The sequence below is a fragment of the Alternaria novae-zelandiae genome, assembly GCF_023758075.1.
Source record: "Alternaria novae-zelandiae strain BMP 2774 chromosome Unknown scaffold_11, whole genome shotgun sequence".
Lineage (NCBI taxonomy): Eukaryota > Fungi > Ascomycota > Dothideomycetes > Pleosporales > Pleosporaceae > Alternaria > Alternaria novae-zelandiae.
In genome coordinates this window covers 1,093,462-1,114,358 of record NW_026056971.1, presented here as the reverse complement: position 1 = coordinate 1,114,358, position 20,897 = coordinate 1,093,462, and the positions used below count along the sequence as shown (strand labels likewise).

Sequence of the window (20,897 nt, the reverse complement as noted above, 5' to 3'; positions counted from 1 at the left end):
CAGCCTCTAGAAGAATAGAAGAACAACCTAGATTATTTTATTTTCTACTCTAGTACGCGCTTTCTGCCTATTTAGCTAGAGTAACTATTTAAAGAAAATTTAAAAGAATCTACCTATTTTGCTATATAACTCTAGCTACTAAGAGTATTGTAAGATTATAAACTATATAAGAGCAGCCTACTATTCTAGGTATAGTAAGCCTTTAGCTATATATAAAGGCTTAGTTAAACGCTGCTAGAATATACTAAGATGCTCTAACTACTATAGCCTCTATAAGGCTACTTACCTTAATTATTCTACAGCTCTAACGCAAGTAAATAGGCGTATAGTACGCTCTATAAAAAGAATACTGTTAACTATAAGGTAGTTTAGTTAATATATAATATTAGTAGCTACTATAGCTACTATAAATCTACTAATAGACGCCTCTAAAGAAACACCTATTAACTTTACTATAAGTAATATGCCTAGGCCTCTAGTATAAAGCACTACTGTAGTAGCTACTAATAAGAGAGGCTATTCTAAGAGTACAGCGCCTAGGCAGAAATTAATAAGTAAGTCTAAAGCGCTAGAATCTTCTAGGCTACAATAATTAGCAGCGCTAATATAAGACTTTAGCCTTTATTAACTCTCTACTAAAAGCGTTAGGCTAAAAGACTCTAAGCATACTAACTCTTTCTTAATAGAATATGCAGACACTAAAATAAGTACTAATTTAAACTTATATTAAGACGACCTTTAAATAATAATAGCGATTGCCTATAGAACTATAATAGCTAGCTTTAAATCTACTAGTCTAACGTAGCTAGAAGCTTACTCTGCTATATTTCTACTCTTTAACTTACTTAGAACGCTAAAATTAATATTATTTACATTTAAGAACCTTTTACTATAACTAGTACCTAGATATCTACCTATCTAGGCTACTATATGCTCTCTTTAGTAATTAGCTAGAATAACTCTAAGACCTAGAAATATAACTACCTATAGGTTCTAATATATATCTAAAAAGTCTCTAGTCTTAAAGCTAACATTATTTATCTCTATCTTAGTAGAGACCTCTTGTAGATAGAGGTTAATAGGTATTCTATTTTAAATTTCTACTAATAACCTTTAGACAACACAATATTACACTACTTAGTTTTACTTACTTTCTCTTCTAATTATCTTATTAAAGAGAACCTAAACGCTTAATATAAACTCTTTAAACTAGGCTCTATTACTACGCATAGTAGATTAGAGGTTGCCTACTAGGTAAATTAAAATAATATTTCTTTTATTAAAGAGTCTAGAGAGCCTACTTATCGCGCTAGGTATATTATTAACGTTTTCTTCTTAAATATTCTCTTTGCTAGAACTTTAGTGTAGGCTGCTCTATATTTAGAATCTAACTATAACACTTTAGTAATAGTTTTACCTAGCTACAGCTAATAAGTCTTAGAATAGTATTACTATTGCGTTTCTAACTATAACTTACTCTAGTTTGCTAGGCTAGTTAAACTAAATCTTATTAGCCTTAGGCCTATTAGCTAAAACCTAATAGTATAATAAATTAAAGATAGTATAGTAGATGTTACTAAAGCTATAAATAACGCTATTAAAGTTGCTAGCAAACTAGCCTAAGAGTCTAGCTACTTAGTGCTCTAGTAGATAGATAAGTGCTAGGTATTGCATAGAGCCTATATTAGAAATAAAGCTTCTAATAGCGAGCTACTCTCTAACACTACTAGAGCTTTTCTTACTAGAGTTAGAAAGGCTAAGAGAGAGTATTAGCAACACTGCATTAATTTCTATGCCTCTAACTAGAACCTTTATAGGCTAGTTAGGTAGTATAAGATAATATATAACTAAATAGACACTTTACTAATTATTAATAGCTAAACTTTTACTACACTTTTAGAGAAGGCTAAAGCTCTATAGAAAGCTATACTAGACTACTTTTTAGTAGAAGATAACCTCTCTAAGCCTCTACCTCTTATAGATAAGACACCTAATAAGTACTTACTCTAGAATACTTATATTTCTATAGAAGAAGTTAAAAAGAGTATAATTAGTGTCTCTAGTACCTTACCTAGGCCTAATAGAGTTACTGTTAGGCTGCTTAAGGCTAGCTAGTTATACGTTTAATTCTTTATATACGCTATTTACTAAGAATATTTTACTAAGAGTTACTATAGAGATATATAGAGTAACGCTAAGATAGCTATAATCTCTAAGGTTAGAAAGAAAAATAAATTTTCTCTCTACTCTATAAGACCTATTGCTCTTATATTATATATAGGTAAAAGTCTTAACTAAATTATTGCAAGGTAGATAGCCTACATTACTATAGTATATAACATTCTTAGCTCTTAGTATAGAGGTACGCTACCTAAGCGCTTAGCTATAAACCTAGTTACGTCTTTTGTCTATAACATAGAGATAGCCTAGTCTAGGTATAAGTACGTGTTTATAGCTACTATAGACGTTTAAGAGGTATTTAATACACTACTTAAGAATTAGTTTCTTTAATAACTTAAAGACTAGAGCTAGCTCTTAATTCTCTAGAAGCTTATTTAAAAGTTTTTATCTAACAGAACTATCTGCGTAAGGCTAGGTAACGCTACTACTCTAGCCTACTCTGTACGCTGTAGAACACTCTAAGAATTACTACTATTACTAGTTCTTTATACTCTCTATTTAGCTAAACTTTTAAACTAGAACTAATAATTGCGCTTTAGGTATGCTAATAATATCTATATCTATAGAACTACCTATTCTCTAGACAAGAGCACTACGTTACTAGCCTCTAATTTAAAGTTTATTAATAAATAGAGAGTAGTAAATAAAGTTACGTTCGCCTCTAAGAAGACTAAGCTAATTTACCTAATAAGAAAACAAAGCCTACTTTCTCTCTCTATCTAGCTTAATAATTAAGAAATTTACGCTATTCTTTCTAAGGTAAATAGTAGCTAAGCTACTCTTTACTAGCTAGAGGTTTAGTTTAATAGAAAGCTAACCTTTAAAACTTATATTACTAAATAAGTAGTAGTTACTTAAAAGATCTCTTACTATCTTTAAAGTCTTATAAATACTGTCTATAGCCTACCTACTACGTCTCTTTATAAAGTAGTTATAACTTACGTTATACTATTATTATTTTATAAAGCTAAAGCTTAGTATAAAGAGAGAATAAAGAATCTACAAATTATTAGAGCCTTTTAGAAGCCTAAAGTTAGTACCTATATTAGGTAGTACCTAGCTATAATAGACTACACTATAATAACTACTATAAGAGCTATACTACTAGCGTAGTAAACTATACTAAACGCTATTATACTAAGAGAGGCTGCTATACTATCTATAGTAGTAGCTCTAAAAGAGATTAAGCTTTAATAATTAGTGCACCTGCTAAGTGTAGATAGTTCTTATCTACTAGCAAATAGAATTACGCTACTCTCTATTTAATAAGATAGAAGCGCTAGAGGTTGCTAACGCTCTTAATCTAAAGTCTAACAGATAGCTTAGCTTCTACCTACTATCTCTAGGCTAACCTTAACTAATACCTAATATTTCTTACTAGGCTTACAAGAAGACTCTACTCTTAGCTAGGCTAAAACTAAAGCTATAGCTGCTTTTATAGTATAGTAGAAGGCTCTTAGTCTAATAATAGTAACTATCTTCTTAGATAGCTCTAAGTAATAAATTAAAGGTTAAAGAGCTATAATCTATAAATATACTATTTACTAAGGCTAGACTAAATTAATAACTAGCTAGAGCTTATTATATTCTCTCTCTTACGTATTTAACGCAGAAGTAATAAAGGCTTATAGAGGTCTTATATACGTAGTCTATCTTGCTCTACTTAGCTACTAGAAGATTATACTCTGTATTAATAGTACTTCTATTATTTAGAGTATCTAAGAATAAGCACTAGTATTATTCTAATAGGCTTTCTTACAGATATATAGTATTATAAATACCTATAATATATAAGTATAGTAGGCACCTAGATATACTAGTATTCTTAGAAATAAATTAGTAGACTAAATAGTAAATAATAAAGCTAAAGACCTATATCTACTATATAGTTAAGCTAATAACTCTACGTATTTAGGCATTAAATTAATTAGTTAGAGCCTACTAAAATAAGCCTACTAAAGCTAGTAGAATACTAAGAGAGACAAACTATCTACTTAGTACTTATAATAGCAACTATTATACGCTACTAGACAGCTACTAACTATACTAACTTTACTCTAGCGCGTACTAGCTAAGGCCTTAATAATCTACTCTAAATATAGAGACTTTACCTAGTATTACTAAAGGTTTAACTATAAAGATGTAACTCTAGAATATATCTATAGTAGAGCTAAGACCTCTAAATATATTATCTTTTGTAGAAGAATCTAAGCAAAATTTTAACTCTAGCCTCTCTACCTTAACGCTCTCTCTAGTACATAGAACAAGAGGCTTAAGTACTTTAAAGAATTAATAGGCTAGCCTAATAAATTTATATTCTTTATTAAGGTAATAAACTACTATAGTAGTGCAATTATACTATAAATTTACTTAAATTTTACTAAGACTTGCTAAATTTCTTAGTATTTTTTAGTAGAGTACTAGCAGTCTAAAAGCTACTATTACCTACCTTTATTTACTATTTTCTTATTATTTTACATTTGCTATTTTTTATTTATCTATATTTAATACAGCAGTAAGCTGCTTTAATACTACTAAAAGGTAGTATTGCTACTAAATATAATAGGTATAAGAGGCACCTAGAGGCCTTTTTCTTCTCTTTAACATGTATATAAACTCTAGAATAGGCCTACAAGGTAGTGTATTACTACTGTAACTTCTTAGCGGTGCCCGCTAGAATGCCCTCTAGGAGGTTACAATATCGGCGTTAAACTAATATTATTATCATCATCATCAGCTTGACCCCGCACACCTGCCCACATGCTGACAGGCCAGCTATCTCTTTCCTTGCATCTTCGACACGCATTCTACTTATCTTACACTTTGACGTCGAGCCATATTCATATTTGATCGCACCGACCCTGCGAAATGATTCACGACAACTCCGAAGAGGAGGGCCGACGCTACTGCCAGCTTCGCTCAGGAGACGCAAGCGCAGACCCACTGCCCCGCTTTCCCTACGAGCCTCTCGAACCCCGCTGCATCCGCATCCTCGAACTCCAGCCTGGTCAACGTTCAGACCCATTGCTAGGCAAGTTCATCATCGCGAACGTTGACAGTGACTTCGCGTACGATGCGCTCTCGTACATGTGGGGTGATGCCACGCAGACCGATCAGGTCGTCGTTGATGGCGCCGCTATACCGACGGCCTGGAATCTGACCAGAGCATTGGAATATTTGCGCGACTTTGCAAGACCGGAGCCATTGAGGATATGGATCGATGCGATATGTATCGATCAGAATAAACTCGAGGAACGAGCAGGACAGGTCGCCATGATGCGGACTATCTATCACAACGCTTCCTGTGTGCGGATCTGGATCAATGAACCGTCTTTCGACGACCAGAATGCGGCCGTAGCAGCTCTGAATGCATTTAAAATCAACCCGCAGGCGGTGAATCGTGGTCTGGGCGATGATGCCCTTTTTTGGGCCTCGCTCGTCTCAATGCTTCAGAATAGCTACTGGAATCGTGTATGGATGTAAGTGTGTGCATGATTGCATGTAAGAGCGAATATCAGCTGATGTCGTCATCTCTATATTCGCAGACAACAAGAGGTCCTTAACGCACGAAAATTAATGCTACACTGCATGAATGCTGCTTTTGACGGTATGGCTGTTACAAGCTTTCAGCAAGCCATAGGCGACGTGTTCGCTCGGTTTGACACTCATTACAGCTCTTGGGACGATAAGAGTTTGCATGATTTGAAAGGAACTATATGCAGTCCGATCAGTAGGGAGATGTTCGCCGTCCACGGCGATCGAAGAGAAAGACGGTCACTTTTTGTTCTCCTTTCCAGGAGTGCTCGTATGGAAGTATCCAGAGGTCAAGATCGCCTGTACGCCCTTATGCACTTAGCTAAAGACTACAAAGAAGGGCGGATTACAGTCGACTACAATAAGACGGCAGAACAGGTAATGGCAGATGCAGCCGCATATCATATTAGCCAGCACCAGAGCCTCAATTTCTTGATTGTAAGCTATCGAGATGATGAGACTTCCAACCCAACGTGGATCCCAGAGATGTGGATGGGAAATCACCCTGCTGGACGTACAATCATTCGACAGAAAACTGATGTGTTGATGCACACTAAATGTTCTTTGAACTCTGTCGATATGAGGAGTATGAGACTACGCATCCGAGGTGTGAAAGTGTATTGGGTGCGCCAATGCCTCGTTCCCAATGCAAGAAAGACGGTGGCTGACTTCTGGAGATCCCAAATCGGTGAGTACATACAGCCATATCTAGGAGACACCAGCATAGGCCTACCCCTTGACTTCTTTCGTGCCATTCGTGGCGGAATGAAAGATCAAACTCACGAGCACCAGTCTATACAGACTGGATTGTCGCATCTATGGAAAATTGGAAATGCTCCAGAACACGCGAGTCGGGACCTGGGCTATGGGGGATCGAAAGTCCTGGATCTACTAGACCCCCTCAAGAACGATAACCAGCCCGCTTGGTCCGCGCTCCGAGATGTCTTAAAGTGTCTGCATAGCAGACTTTGCATCAAAACGAACACAAAACATCTCGGTCTGATACCGCGATGCAATGTAAGAAAAGAAGATGAGATTTGGCTGGTACTTGGATGCATCCTGCCCGTTGTTGTTCGGTCTCAGCCCAACGGAAGATATCAGCACATCTGCACGGCATGGATACCTGCTCTCCAGCAACACGAAGACATCGCACAGTTCGTAAGCGAAATCCAGCCCGGTGACAAAGTCGGCGAATGGACGGTTGAGGATATCGAATTGGAATGATAACAACGCGCCCCACGATGACGCAAGAGTACGATTCGCTACGAACCCAGTTGCGATCATATTCCGGTCGCACTATATACAGCGAACTTAACAACGTTCTTCCGCCGAGGTTGAACCCATACCCCAAGTCTCCGCCCTAACATCTCTCTGATCATCTACGCCGGAGGCCCAACAGGCGTAGGCATAGGCATAGGCGCTACAAACAATCAGCAACAGAACCAACACTCTCCAAGAACACAATCTACTCACAAAAGCCCGGCACACTCCTCGTAGGCCTCGGCATTGGTCCTCTACTAGGCCGACCAGGGAACCCTCCAGTCGGCATGGGAGGAACACCACCTGGGAAGCTGGGGAAGCCACCAGTTGGGAAGGGAGGCGCACCGCCTGAGAAGCTAGGGAAGCCAGGGAAGCCACCGGTTGGGAAGGGAGGAGCGCCAGTAGGGAATGCGGGGAAACCTCCTGGAGGTGTTGGCATGGGACCGGTGGGGCGGGGACCAGTGGGGAAGGGCGGGATGCCGACGGGCATTGAGGGAGTGGCTTGGCGTTCGACGATGGGGGCGGCGAGGGCGCTGGGGGGTGTTAGTTGGGGTGTTGAGGAAGTGGCTTGGTAAGGGAGATGTACCCAGCGGCCATGAGGAGGACGGTGGTGAACTTCATAGTGTGCGGATGTATAGTTCAGTGAGTGAGTAAAGTGGAAGCTGTTCGTTGATGTCGATTTAAACTTCTGACACGAGGTTCTCTTATACTCCTGCTCACCCCCAGTCTGCACATCTTCCAGAGCATACGCGTACCTGGCTACCATGCGTCAGCGTAGATTACTTTCCTTCCCTGTTCCTCCGCTCTCAAGCCCACGTTGATGAACCCTAATATCCCGTATAACGACGCAGCAACGCCATATTTGCCTGGCTACCAAAGCCCAGAGTTCGGAGAATTCTTTCACTCGCGGAGGTTTGGGGCCGATCGAGTATGTTGAGAGGATATGACGTTGCGTACACGTTGTGCAGAGAGCGTCGCGCCAGGGTGTTTATGGAGAGTAGCACAGTGGCCAATTTATCGGTTGCTTGTGGCCGGGTCCGTTGTCTAATTAAGCTTTGGATTCAGGGTAGGGACGGGTTGTACAACCGCTGTGAGGGTATGTTTTGAAACAGCTCATCTATACGATCCAATGGTAGTGGTGATCTTGAGCGTGTGGCCTGAGGCCTCTGATGTCGCGTTGGATCGGACTTGCAAGAGACCTGCAGGTAGAGCTGTATGAAAGCAATGGTGCTCAATTGCCGATAGATACTGCATGCAACCAGACGGGGATGAAATCGAGATTGTTTGCTTTGGGTACTAAGATCGAGGACGCGTCTCTCTTAGATAGAGGCGGCCAGGCTGTTTAGCCGATCTCGGGACGATTCTTTGACTTTTGAATGGCAAGCAGTATAAAGTCGTTCTTCTGACGCTTAAATGATGGCGTACAGTGCGGCTCGGGTCTCCGCCACGACGGTCAGTCGTGAGCTCATGCAGAACTTAGCAGGAGCAGTTTGTGTGGGTCTCCAGAGGATATCGGCAAGTCGGCGTATTCAGAGACACCTGGTATGTCAATTGACGACAACGTCATTGTTTGGGCAGCAAAAGAAAATCTGGCGAGACTCGAAAAGACTAATCAAGATCGAACATGAGGTAAATTGACATGAGGGGCAGCGCTAAACTCCCCGCATTCTCGCATCTCATCGGAGTTCGACTCCGGTAGGCAGCCCCGACCATTTGTCGCAGAAAACCTGATCGGTAGATGAAAAAGAAGTATATGGATGTTTTGGATAGTAGATGAAATGCGGTCGCAATGAGCCAGTGAACCAGACAGATGCAGCCGTCAAGGTCCTACGGTGGCCAGCAATCATGGTTGGTTGGAATGGGAAAAGCCGCGAACTTTGCCGGGCCGCACCTGCATAATTCTCCTGTTGTGCCGCTAATCCTTGACAAGCAACATAGCCCTGATTGCAGATGTTTGATGCAAATGCTTCTGACAACAGTCGACGGGCGATATATGAAGAAGACGCGGCTGCTGTGGAGGGTCGCATAGGATAGAGTGTTGTGTAACGTCTCGCGACAACGGTAACAAGACTTTCGTATTGAGCGTTAGCACCAGGCTTGTGAAAAATCCATGTCATCGCACCTTTTGACCCATATGTGAAGAGTATCTCCATCAGCTCTTGATGGAGCTGTGCTGAATTAAAATGATTACTGTTCAACTCATGCAACCGTTCTTCCGAACTGTGTGTACGCCGCTCAGTCGTCGTCTTCGATGACTAGTCCAATCTCTTCCGCATTCTTGACCTCTCCGCCTTCGTTGTTGCCATCTGCGTCCTCGTCGGTGCCAGTCTTTGGCACATTCGCATTCGGCGCCAATTTCTTCTTCGTCTTGCCGTCCTCTGCAACTGGTGTCCCATCCCTCTCGCTGCCTGCTCCGCCCTTTCCACCCTTCTTGGCTTTCTCTTTCCGCTGTCGCGCCTTCTCCCTCTTCAGTCGATTCTTCTCCGTCTTCTCATTGTCTTTCTTTTCCAGCTCCCCTTTTCGCTTGGCGAACTCCTTTTCGTCTTCCTCCTTCTTCACCTCCTCGTCCATCATCCTCAGCCTCTCGTACTCGCGCCTCCGACTGGCCTTGTAGACGTGAAACTCGCCACTTCCCGCGCCTGCACTGGAACCTTGTACATTGGCGACGATTTCTGGGGGTAGAGAGGATTTGGCTAGTGCACTGGAGCCTGGGATGTAGATATCGCGATCAGGTTTTGCGAAGAGAGCCTCGACTTCTGAGGCTTGCGCTGAGCGGGGAGTAAGCGCGCGCTTCTTCGTTGGGCGCTGCGAGCGCGGGTCGGCGGAGGTTGGTATTGATTCGGGGATGGGTTCAGACATTGTGGTGAGTCCACAGAGGTAGATGCGGAGCGCTGGCCAGTAGATAAGCTGGCAGGGGGGCTATAATTTGTTTATGACGTCGTATGTGGTTGCCCGGAGTGATGCGACTCCAAAAACATAACGTGGGCAGTAGCAGCGTGTACGTGTGCTGTCGCGCAATGCAGAAAAAGTGGTGAAGATGGCGGCCAAGAAACAGTCGCGAGGGATGACGCGCTAGCATTTGCGGCGAACACCTCGGGGGCGCTACGGGCGGCCGAACGAGCCACTCGCGCCAGCGAAGTCGCCGCTATCGTTGGGCTTGCAGCTGCACATGAAACGCCCTTGATCGCACTTTCCCTGCGCAGCTGTACATATTCCCTTCCTGCCTCGAAGACACCTTGCTGTACAGCTTAATATCAACTACACGTACATCATCTTCCAAAACCCACACCATACACACATCCCACTCTCTTCACCATGGGGAAACCCCGCGTAGGTCCACTTTATTAATACCACCAAGGCCAATGGCTCACTCCCTCGCAGATGATCATATTGATCCGCCATGCCCAGTCAGAGGGAAACAAGAATCGCGACATCCACCAGTTCATTCCCGACCATAGAGTGAAACTAACCCAGCATGGCTGGACTCAGGTGCGCCGCCAGTCCCATCCGACTTGAGATGAGACATGACTAACTCATATGATTGTAGGCAGAAGAGGCAGGACGACAGCTACGGTCTCTGCTCAAGCCAGACGATACCCTCCAGTTCTTCACTTCCCCCTACCGTCGCACGCGCGAGACGACCGAAGGCATACTCCGTACCCTGACCTCCGACGACCCAACACCATCGCCCTTTCCCCGCAACAAGATAACCGTCTTCGAAGAGCCCCGGATACGCGAGCAGGACTTTGGCAACTTCCAGCCATGTTCAGCGGAGATGGAGCGCATGTGGCAGGAGAGGGCCGACTATGGGCACTTCTTCTACCGTATACCTGATGGTGAGAGTGCGGCTGACGCGTACGATCGAGTCAGTGGCTTCAATGAGAGCTTGTGGAGATCGTTCCAGGACGACAACTTTCCCAGTGTTTGCGTCTTGGTCACACACGGGCTGATGTCGCGTGTCTTCCTTATGAAATGGTGAGGCGCACAACAATTGGGTCAATAGTCCAGAACTAACATACTCCAGGTACCACTGGTCGGTCGAGTACTTCGAAGATCTCCGTAACGTCAACCACTGCGAATTCATAATTATGAAGCGAAGCGAGAACAACGGCCGCTATATCCTCCAAAACGAGTTACGAACATGGTCGGAACTCAAGCGCCGTGCTGCGAAGGAGAAGGAAGAGACAAAAAGCGCCACCTCATCGACGCCGAGCAGGGCCACACCTTTGACTGGCCTGGGCCAAGGAGGCATCACCGCGTCCCCCACCATACCCACGCGCCGATGGGGAGGATGCGTCAACGGATGTGACCATGACAAGATCAACTACCCCCGTCGACCGATGCGCAAGAACACTATGGAGTACATGGGACAATCGCAACAGCTGCCCCCGCCAGCAGTCTCACACATGGAGCCTGTAGAAAGCGAGCAGGAGGACCACCCAGTTGCAGCGCAGCAGACCGAGCACGCTTCCATTATCAACGAGCCCTCGCCGGCGAAGTTATCGCGGAAGCAGAGTACTAAGGGTGCCACTATGCCGGAAATGCCTCCAACGCCAGCATCTCCAAACGATGCGTCCAACGACGCTACAAGCAGTGACGAAGGGGAAGCAACATCGTCCATGTCACGCTCAGGCAGCCATGCGCAGCCGAGAACTGCAGCTGTCCTCCGCCATCTACAACCTCACAAGACACCAGGCGAGGGCTTCTCTGATGACTCCGACTACTTCCCGGGCATGCAACAAATACAACACCGCAAGTTCCTCCGAGCAAGCTCTACGCAGCGCAGACAATCCAAAGAACGCAAACTACAGCGCAAACAGACAGAGCAGAGTTGGAAAGAAGAATCTGGCATGGGTAACGGCGTCAGGACTGATAGACTGGGCGACGGCGATGCCACCAGCGATGACGCCGCGTTTGCGAAGGAGAAGGAAGGAGAACCAATCCTCACGGAAGCGTTGAAAGGCAACATGATTGTCGAGAACAGTGAGGAGGATAGGGAAGCCGGGGAGGAAGAGAAGAAGATTGGCGAGACAGAGATTGACAAGATGCAAGACGCCGAGAGAAAGGGCTTTGGTGAGGTATATTGAGTATCTTGAACGAATGATACGTCGAGGACGATCTGGACGACGATACGGCTGTATTAACGCAGATACTAAACGTCTCAAACGACTTACGGTACAAGATCAAATCGAGCCGGTCTCATAGATCTTTCACATTAATCGAATGTCTACGGTTTGGTTGGGTCGCTTTCGTTGATTCTGGTACGCTTTACTTGGTTCCATCCCAACCATGAGTGCAATACTATGTGCTAGAGGCCCCAATGCTGCTGCCGTGGAGATATTCTGAATCACCTTAGCTTTCACATCAATCTCTCACTCGCGCAAACGCAAACGCACTTTCCTCACTTGTTGTGGACCCACTTTCCGCGTCAGGTGGTTCGCCAAGACCACTCTTGCTATTCTCACTCACTTCGGTTCTCTGATCTCTTCGGTCTACTTCGCAGTCACTTCGAGGAGCCCATTGCCTTGGGAATTACTACACGACAAGCCACTTATACCATGCAAAAAACCGAGAGTGATTCTGGCGCAGCTGTTGCGCCCACGCCCGCATCGCCTTGTCAAGGTCGAGCTATCGGCTTTCTGGACTTATCTGGGGGTGAGTTGAGAATTCGGAACCAGATTTCACAGTTGCTAATCAGATCTAAAGAGCTCCGGAACTACATATACGAGTATGCAGCTGAGCAGAGCATCTTGGTGAAGCTCTCGCACGACCCTGGCCTTACTAAGAACAACATCGACTATATCACTCAAGATCGTACTCTCCTAGGTCTCACACGAACCTGTAAACAGATCCGCGATGAATTCTTGCCTATCTACCTCACAACGACCACTATCGCAATTCCATATTACCAGGTCGATCAGTACATCTCCACGTTTGTCGACCCACAACATGGCACCTACGACGATGCGGTCGGTAGTATTATCTTGCTGAGGCCGAGGATTTTAGCAACACGTCTTTCCGTCAACATACTTCCATTGGTCAAAATCATCGCTCGGGCGCCACGCTTGATTGTACGCTTTCTCAACGAGGACACCAATGACTTTCGCCAGAACAGCTTGTTCAATTCGCTGCTCAACACCCATCGCAACCCCCGCTGGAATGTCTACGCAAAAAACTGCATTTCTCAGATCACCATTAGCAGTTGTCCGAATGAAGGTCTGAAGACCACAATCGTGGTCAAGAAAGAGTGGGCGGAAAGCTGGATGGGTTTCAACTTCTATGAAAAGACTAAGCATCTCATCGCAGCAATGGCATGGAGTAAACGTGTTGGTCTCAACAGGAATAGTGGCAAGTACAGTTCGCTCCTCTATCACTTTGGCGATATAATTCCGGAAGATTCTGCGACGTCAGCGGAGCTCGACAGTGAATGAGGGCATTCGTATGTATTTACATCCAAGGGGGTGACAGATCTGTATAAGACCAAGATCTGCTTCCACGGGAACAGGCCCTTTCATCGAGAGTTTCGTGTAGCTTTCCAATGCTGAAAGGTGAAATGGACGGCACGCGCAGGCCTTGTGTTTAGTGTAACTAAAGTAGGTGTAGTGAAAGCAATGTTCACTACCACTATATCGACTAATGCATGTGGAGAGCTATTCAATTATCGCTAACCTTCAGCTCAACTCGGATGTCTTGTTAATTACAAACCACCCTGAAAACTTCTACCCACCGAGGCAAGCAAACTGCTTACCATATAACATGTCTCAGCCACAAAAGTCCGCTACTGTCGCTTCAATTCAGGAGCTCAACGCAGCTCTCCAAAATCTCACTGTAGAAAGCCCCAGGCTTGGGTTTCTATCCCTATCCGGTGGTAAGTACACACTAACCGTCATCATCAAGTGCATCACTAAGAAGCATAGAACTTCGGAACAAAATATATTCATACCTCGCCAATAAACGTAGAAACCACGACGCTCCCGTCAACTCAGAGACCACATCATTCTCCTCGACCGCGAACTACCTGCACACGCCCGCACACCAGATCGTGCTGTATTACGAGAACAAAGACGACATTCTATACGAACCCCCAGAATGGAACACCATAAAACGCTACGATATGGGCATCACACAGACCTGCCATCAAATACGAGAAGAATACGAAGCCACTTATCGCCAAAACCACTCAATGTCCATCTCGCTCGACGCCCTTGTAACCAGCACCGCCTTCCTTGATCCCGACCAGCCTCCCATACTTCCTTTAGGCAGCGTACGCATCACGGTCCGAGAGTCCTCGTGGTCAACACCCAACATCGACATTCTCCCTTTTCTGAAGGCATATAAGAACTTCCCGTCCTTGAAGCTGCACTTCGACCTCCCCGAACACGCGCGGACTGCTTTTGGCGATGTGTTCAGCGTGAGGGAGAACAATAAGTGGTGGGTAGGTGTTGAGGAGCATGTCGCGTTTATACATGTGTGGCCTGAGGTATACGGCGAGAGAGCTAAAGTTGGGATTACGGTTACCAAGGAGTTTGAGATGAAGCGGAGGAGGGGAAGGATGGGAGTTCAGAAAGGTGTATTGCTGGCTGCGTGGCTGCGTGAGATGGGGTTGGAGGCTTTGAGTAGGTGGCCAGGACTCAGGATATATGTAGTTTGATCTCCTGCTTCATCAAGATGGATATGCACCCTTCAGGCGATTGATGTGTCCAGGAGAGGCTACATGAGTGGCTGCAGACGGTCGAACTGGGGGGTCTAGTAGGATGGCATGGATCGAGGGTTTACTTGGCGAAGCCGTGGTTGGAGGAGTAGTTTGAAGAGTAAAAATGAGGAGGATCTTGAGCTGCGCGTTCGACGACTGGCTTGCAGACCGACCACGCAATCAATCGGAGCAGATGAACACTTCGGCGCAGCGCTGCGGTGTGTCGGTGTCCGTTGAGTACTTGGCATTTTTGCTCATCTTCGAGAAGCATTGTATCGCTCCCATTGCAGGCATTCTGGTCGGCGAGGTAGCTGCGGCATGCAGATCTGACACGGAGAATAATCTGAGATAAGCGGGCCGCGTATGCAAGAAATATGCAGCAATGTGAAGCTGTTCAACAAATGTATACAATCGTTCGTAAGAAGAAGTGACAAAAAATCGAAGTCAGTCGCCGCCGTGATGGAACATCGATGAAGTTCGCGCCAGTAGCCGCCACCCGGCACTCGCATCCGTCCGTCGCACGGAGTCCTTCTAGAAACCATCTAGACACCCACACACCAGCTTGACCTAGCGGGCCACGTTAGTAATTCATTCCATCATGAAGGAACGCCGTGGTAATTCCGACGGTGCGAGGTTTCGGTCGCCGACTACCCTCCAAGACCCCGAGCACGATGACACTCGCACTTGCTACCCTCAGCGCAGAAATCATACGATATCCCACATCGTGAAACGCCTCGTCGACTCTACATCATCATGTTCGCGGGTACGCAAGCCTCGCCATGCAGTCGCGCAAGCCATGAACCGGGTAAAGTTCCCATGTGCTATCCCTGGGGCGCATTCTCGTCGCCGACGACCCACGCGCCTACCACGCGCGAGCCACGCTTAGTACCCACGCTAGCCAGGGGCGCCACCAGTCCGCCTCCACGATATATCCATCGTCGGGATGATTGCATTCTCGGCTAAGTCCACGTTTGCAGCGTGAGGTCGGCGACTAGGGAAAATGTCCACACGGCGATTGGCACATGGGCCCGTTAGCGAGGGAAGATCTGGTCTAGTGACCTAGTCCTTCATAATGAGGTGGTGGTCTACAAACGGCTTGTTTGTCCTTCGCTGGCAGGGGTATTCTTTGATTTTGCTACTTTCGTTCTGCTGATGCATCTTACGGGACGAGTCCTTGGTTAGAGTGGGATTCTTTAAGGGACGGGACCCGACGAACCAAGAATACCGGTATCAAGAGGATGTTTACACCCGTCGAGACTTCCATCGGCGCCTTTCTGCTACATCAAGCGACTAGCAACCTCCTCTATCAGAATGGCGATATCCTGGGACTCAGCGGCTATCTGCGTCGACTCTTCTCTGCGCCTACGAAGGAACTGCTCGCTTTCTTCACGGGCATGGCTGCCAGCTATGTTCCGTTGAAGGCATTAGCACCGCAGTTGATCACGGAGTATCCTGCTGTACAGACCAGTCCACAGAGTGCTCTGTTTACGCTAGCGATTGGTGCTCTGATAGGATGGGGAACAAAGGTAAGAGACCTTTGGTACTAGACTCTCTCACCACTAACGCGAACTGCCAGATGTCGAATGGGTGTACATCCGGACACATGCTGTGTGGACTCCCCAGACTGAGTGGACGCTCAGCAATCGCAGTTGCTACCTTCTTTCCCGCGGCGATCATAACTCATCACCTCGTCAATCCGAGCCTATCGAGTCCGATGTGCCCCGGCAGTGCACCATGCTACACGCCTGTGTATCCATCAACCGAGACAACCGCATCTCTTTTCGTACTCGCCATATTCAGCATCTTCGCCGCGCGAACCATACCCAAACTCGTAGCCCAGGTCACGGTTGCACCATCAGCCAAGGACGCCAAACACCAGCCTGCGGATACACATACTGCTGCACGCCTTACGACGCAGTCCTTCTCCGGTCTTCTTTTCGCCCTCGGTCTTCACATTTCGCAGATGTCGCACCCCGAAAAGGTAGCCGCTTTCTTCTCTTTCCCGAACTTGCAACATTGGGACCCGTCACTCGCTCTGGTCATACTCTTCGGCGTCCTACCCAACTTGATCGAGAACCAGATGAAAGGCTTCACCAGCCCGCCATCATTCGCCGACAAGTTCTCGCTACCTACGAAGACCTTGCAAGATGTGGATAGAAGATTTGTCGTCGGGGCTGCAGCTTTTGGTGTTGGCTGGGGCTTGACGGGAATTTGTCCTGGTCCGGCGGTGCTTCGAGCTTTCTTCCAGCCGGTTTGGGGAGCGTTGTGGGTTGGTGGCTTCTGGTTGGGAGGTAAACTGAACATTTGATCTGGTTCCAAGCTTGTTCTTTGCTTCGAATGGGGGGCTCTTTGCGTTACACGATACCCTATTCATTCCTGCGCATCATTTGCCATGAGGGCTGGAAAATGACTTTGGAAGATGTTAATAGTCAGATATGGAACGTCAGTCTAATGAACGATAAAACGAGATATGTCAGAGGTTTCGCGTTTCGGTTGGGATAAGTCTTTGTATATGTCGCTTTTGTTCCTTGAATTGCGAAGGGGTGATTGAAAGCCCTTCTCGCCGCCCCAGAGGAAGGTAGGTGCGTGTGTATGTGGATCTGTATGACGAACTGCTCAGTCGGCGAAAGAGGAAAGAACAACCCGCGAACCGAGATCACTGGGAGACGTTGCACGACAAGGGCCCACTTCCCAGTGTTGCAAGCTCTGGGAGATGCCCGGATCTCTGTCGCCTTCTTTCATTTCACTCCATGCGCAGTGAAGGTGAAGGCGGGAGCTTCGCACAAAAAAAGCTCAATCCCGCTTGCGTAGTACGCCTCTGTTTCCAGCACCACCCGGGTGTTTCTCTCTCTTACCTTACACTCATCGGCAACAAACTTGAAAAGTATGCGGATCCGCCAGTTCGTCAGGCTTGCTGGCTTGTTCGCTGCCGTTGCAGGCGAGATCTGTCAAGAGTAGGCATTTCCCAAGTAACCCGCTTTCCGTCTCGGCGGGTTTGATAGTCCTTGTACCAGCGTCTTGCTTGATCAAAAGTCTTGCAGCTGACTTTAACATCTAGCTGCTCGAACGATGTTCGTCTATCCACTAATGTCACGATCCTCGAGGCGCTATATAAGAATGTCGCGGCCGCTGGCCCTCCTCCACCTCCGCCCTCTCGGCCACCTCCGGGCCTTCCGCAGCGCCCTCCGCCGCCACAAATCGAACTTGCGACTGATGAGGTCTGGGATAGGTGCAGGAGAAAGGGATGCACGCTCTCGTGGGCGATGAGCCACGACGACAGCGAAGTCGGACCCCAGTACAACCCAGGACGTACCACGGCAGCATCACCGTACCAGAATCGTAATCAACTCGGAAGATGGTACTGGCAAAATTTTGAATTTGATCCGAGCGACGATGCGGATACTTTTTTCAACTTCTATTTGACATGGGGTATCGGTGAAGCACTCGCAAGTCTCGGACTTAACCCCAACGCAGACAGATTCGAAGGTGGCGAGAACCACGTCGTCTCCTATCAGCACAACTTGCCTGGATTCGATGAGGATATCGATGAGCAAGTGTATTATGTTGACGGCAAGCAGTACCGGGCCACAGGTGCTGATTTTACCTTCTCACTCAACATCAACGAAGGCGTCATCATAGCAATGAGCCGTACAAGCCCCAAGGAAATAGGCAAGGGAAAGGACCCACCAATTACCGGTGACGGGCTGCCACGCCTTAATCAGTTCTCAGACGTGGCGTGGCTGGAGTGGCAACATTTGATGAACCAGAACAATGGCGATGTCAGAAATATGCGTTACTTCGTGTCTGTGTTGGTTGTCAACCGAGAGACTCAGGCAGTGGTGGCGAGAGCATTGCGCACTCGAGGTAAAAATCTAGACGATTTTCCAGGGCAGACGTTCGAACGGGGGACAGACGAAATGAACGCAATCATGGGTAAGTTTTGCGCGTTTCAGTAGTGATGCAGGAGGCTCTTCGATTTACCAACAGCTAGGAAGCGTTGACTAACATGTACCCAGGCACGCCGAACATGCAAGGCTTCGCATATATGCTGGTTCAGCACAAAGCGCAGCTGGGCAACATGTACATCAAGAAGATCCAAGTCTTCAAGTGCGTGACGATGCGCGAGCCTCCTTGTATCATCGCGCATGTATCCAAGCCAGACGTCTGGGTTGACCCCGGGGGCGGCGAAGTCGTCAGACGCGACGGAGGCCATAACGTAGCGCGTATGCACAGGATCTTCGCGAAGCTTTGAAGTGTCGGTATTTACGTGGCGTTGTAGTAGAGGATATAGGGCAGCTAGGGCTATGGGTAGCAGTAATGTACGACAGTCATCGCTGTGGTTGGGAATTCGATACTGATTGGCTGGTAATGTGTGTAGCTTTCTTGGTCATGAGCATGCATTCTCGCATCAATGGCCGGGAGCGGGTGGGAGTGGAAGTGGAAGCGCTGTGGACCCTGAGTGAAATGCAGCCCTACCAAAAAAGTCTTGAGCCCCGCCACATGATTCCACCCGACCCCGCGACGCGCTCAACCACGACATCGACGCGCAAAATGGAAGACGACAGAGCTGCCACCAACTTGGGGCCCGGTGCCGAGCAGGGCATGCCAGAAGAGGCTGTGCCCGTGCAGAAACAACCGAAGCGGCGTTTTGTGGGCAGGAAGACGGCAGAAAAGGCGGGCGAGCAGCAAGCGGATCCCAATGCCAACATTGAGGATTCCAGCGCGATACAAGGTGTGAGGAGCCCATACCCAGAAGCTTATGAATACCTCTAGCTAACAGTCATCCAAGTTGCCCAGCCTCGACGTACTGCTCGTGTCTTGAACGCCATCCCCGACGACATCCTCCACGACCAGGAGATCAACGACGCGATCGCCCTCCTGCCTCCAAACTACAGCTTCGAGATCCACAAATGTATACATCGCATACGGACATCCGGCGCCAAGTCGATAGCCCTGCAGTTCCCCGAGGGCCTGCTGCTGTTCGCGACGACTATATCCGATATCCTGACGCGATTCTGTCCCGGTACTTCGACGCTGATAATGGGTGATGTCACATACGGCGCCTGCTGCATAGACGATTACACTGCAAGAGCGTTGGGATGCGATCTGCTCATACACTACGCGCACAGCTGTCTGATACCGGTAGCTGTAACGAAGATCGCAACACTGTACATCTTCGTCTCCATCAGTATCGATACCCAACATCTGATCAACACCATCACCGAGAATTTCCCCGTGGGAAAGACCATCGCGTTAGTTGGCACCATTCAGTTCAACGCTACAATACATGGCATCGTGCCGATACTACGGAAGGAGGGATACAACCCGTTTGTGCCACAGATCGCGCCTCTATCCAAGGGCGAGATCCTAGGTTGCACGTCACCGTCGATGGCCATCAAGCCGGGCCAACTCAATGCGCGAGGCAAAGAGGAGGAAGTACCGGACATGATACTATATCTTGGCGACGGACGCTTCCACCTCGAGAGTGCTATGATCGCCAATCCACACATACCCGCATACCGCTACGACCCATACTCGCGGAGGCTGACACACGAAACCTATGAACACGATTCACTATATGATCTACGCCGCACTGCCATTCTCACAGCTCGGAAAGCTCGTACATGGGGCGTTATCCTCGGTTCGCTAGGACGACAAGGAAACCCACATACACTGACGCTCATCGAAAACGAGCTGGCACGCCAAGGCATCAAATGCGTAAATCTGCTCATGTCCGAGATCTTCCCTGGTAAACTGGCAATGATGTCCGATGTAGAGGCTTGGGTACAGATTGCGTGTCCTAGATTGAGCATTGACTGGGGCTACGCGTTTCCCAGGCCGTTGCTAAGTCCTTATGAGGCGCTTGTCACGCTTGGAGTAAGAGACGCACCATGGTTGGAGGAAGACGACACAGTGAGGAGAGTCGAGGCCAAGGACAGAAAGAACCTCTATCCTATGGACTTTTACGCAAAAGAGGGCTTGGGACGGACTACGGTAGATCATGTGAAAGCTGCGGAAGTAGCAGTTGGGGCATGAGGAACTACAAAGCGTGCATTGGTTTGGCGTCTTTCTCTGCTAGTTTAAACTGAATGTGCATTGTTGCGTGGCGCGGGTCAAGACTTCAACTCTTCCACGTCTCTACGTCTCGGATGAGTAGTTGGGATGAGCTATGGTTGCCTGCCGCTTGCTCTCCTCTTTCACTGCGACGGCATCAAAGGAGCATTTCCCG

The 20,897-nt window shown here is 47.1% G+C and overlaps 5 protein-coding genes across 5 annotated transcripts; 3 read left to right on the top strand and 2 right to left on the bottom strand.

Moving 5' to 3' along the window:
* Window positions 1-7,180: 7,180 nt before the first annotated feature.
* J4E88_006130 (uncharacterized protein) lies at window positions 7,181-7,596 on the bottom strand (the record flags this gene model as incomplete). Its single annotated transcript, XM_049399760.1, has 2 exons — window positions 7,181-7,508; window positions 7,592-7,596. 2 exons carry the CDS (start codon window positions 7,594-7,596, stop codon window positions 7,181-7,183), a joined length of 333 nt encoding a protein of 110 aa, XP_049254773.1.
* A 1,614-nt stretch (window positions 7,597-9,210) lies between these two features.
* On the bottom strand, window positions 9,211-9,834 carry J4E88_006129 (uncharacterized protein; the record flags this gene model as incomplete). The annotated part of the gene is made up of 1 exon (XM_049399759.1): window positions 9,211-9,834. The coding sequence occupies one exon, from the start codon at window positions 9,832-9,834 to the stop codon at window positions 9,211-9,213; it is 624 nt and encodes a 207-aa protein (XP_049254772.1).
* Window positions 9,835-10,356: 522 nt separating this feature from the next.
* Window positions 10,357-12,062, top strand: J4E88_006128 (uncharacterized protein; the record flags this gene model as incomplete). Its single annotated transcript, XM_049399758.1, has 3 exons — window positions 10,357-10,464; window positions 10,523-10,950; window positions 11,000-12,062. 3 exons carry the CDS (start codon window positions 10,357-10,359, stop codon window positions 12,060-12,062), a joined length of 1,599 nt encoding a protein of 532 aa, XP_049254771.1.
* Window positions 12,063-18,092: 6,030 nt separating this feature from the next.
* Window positions 18,093-18,920, top strand: J4E88_006127 (uncharacterized protein; the record flags this gene model as incomplete). Its single annotated transcript, XM_049399757.1, has 3 exons — window positions 18,093-18,097; window positions 18,147-18,601; window positions 18,685-18,920. 3 exons carry the CDS (start codon window positions 18,093-18,095, stop codon window positions 18,918-18,920), a joined length of 696 nt encoding a protein of 231 aa, XP_049254770.1.
* A 299-nt stretch (window positions 18,921-19,219) lies between these two features.
* On the top strand, window positions 19,220-20,704 carry DPH1 (Diphthamide biosynthesis protein 1; the record flags this gene model as incomplete). The annotated part of the gene is made up of 2 exons (XM_049399756.1): window positions 19,220-19,400; window positions 19,449-20,704. The coding sequence occupies 2 exons, from the start codon at window positions 19,220-19,222 to the stop codon at window positions 20,702-20,704; spliced, it is 1,437 nt and encodes a 478-aa protein (XP_049254769.1).
* Between the last annotated feature and the right edge of the window lie 193 nt (window positions 20,705-20,897).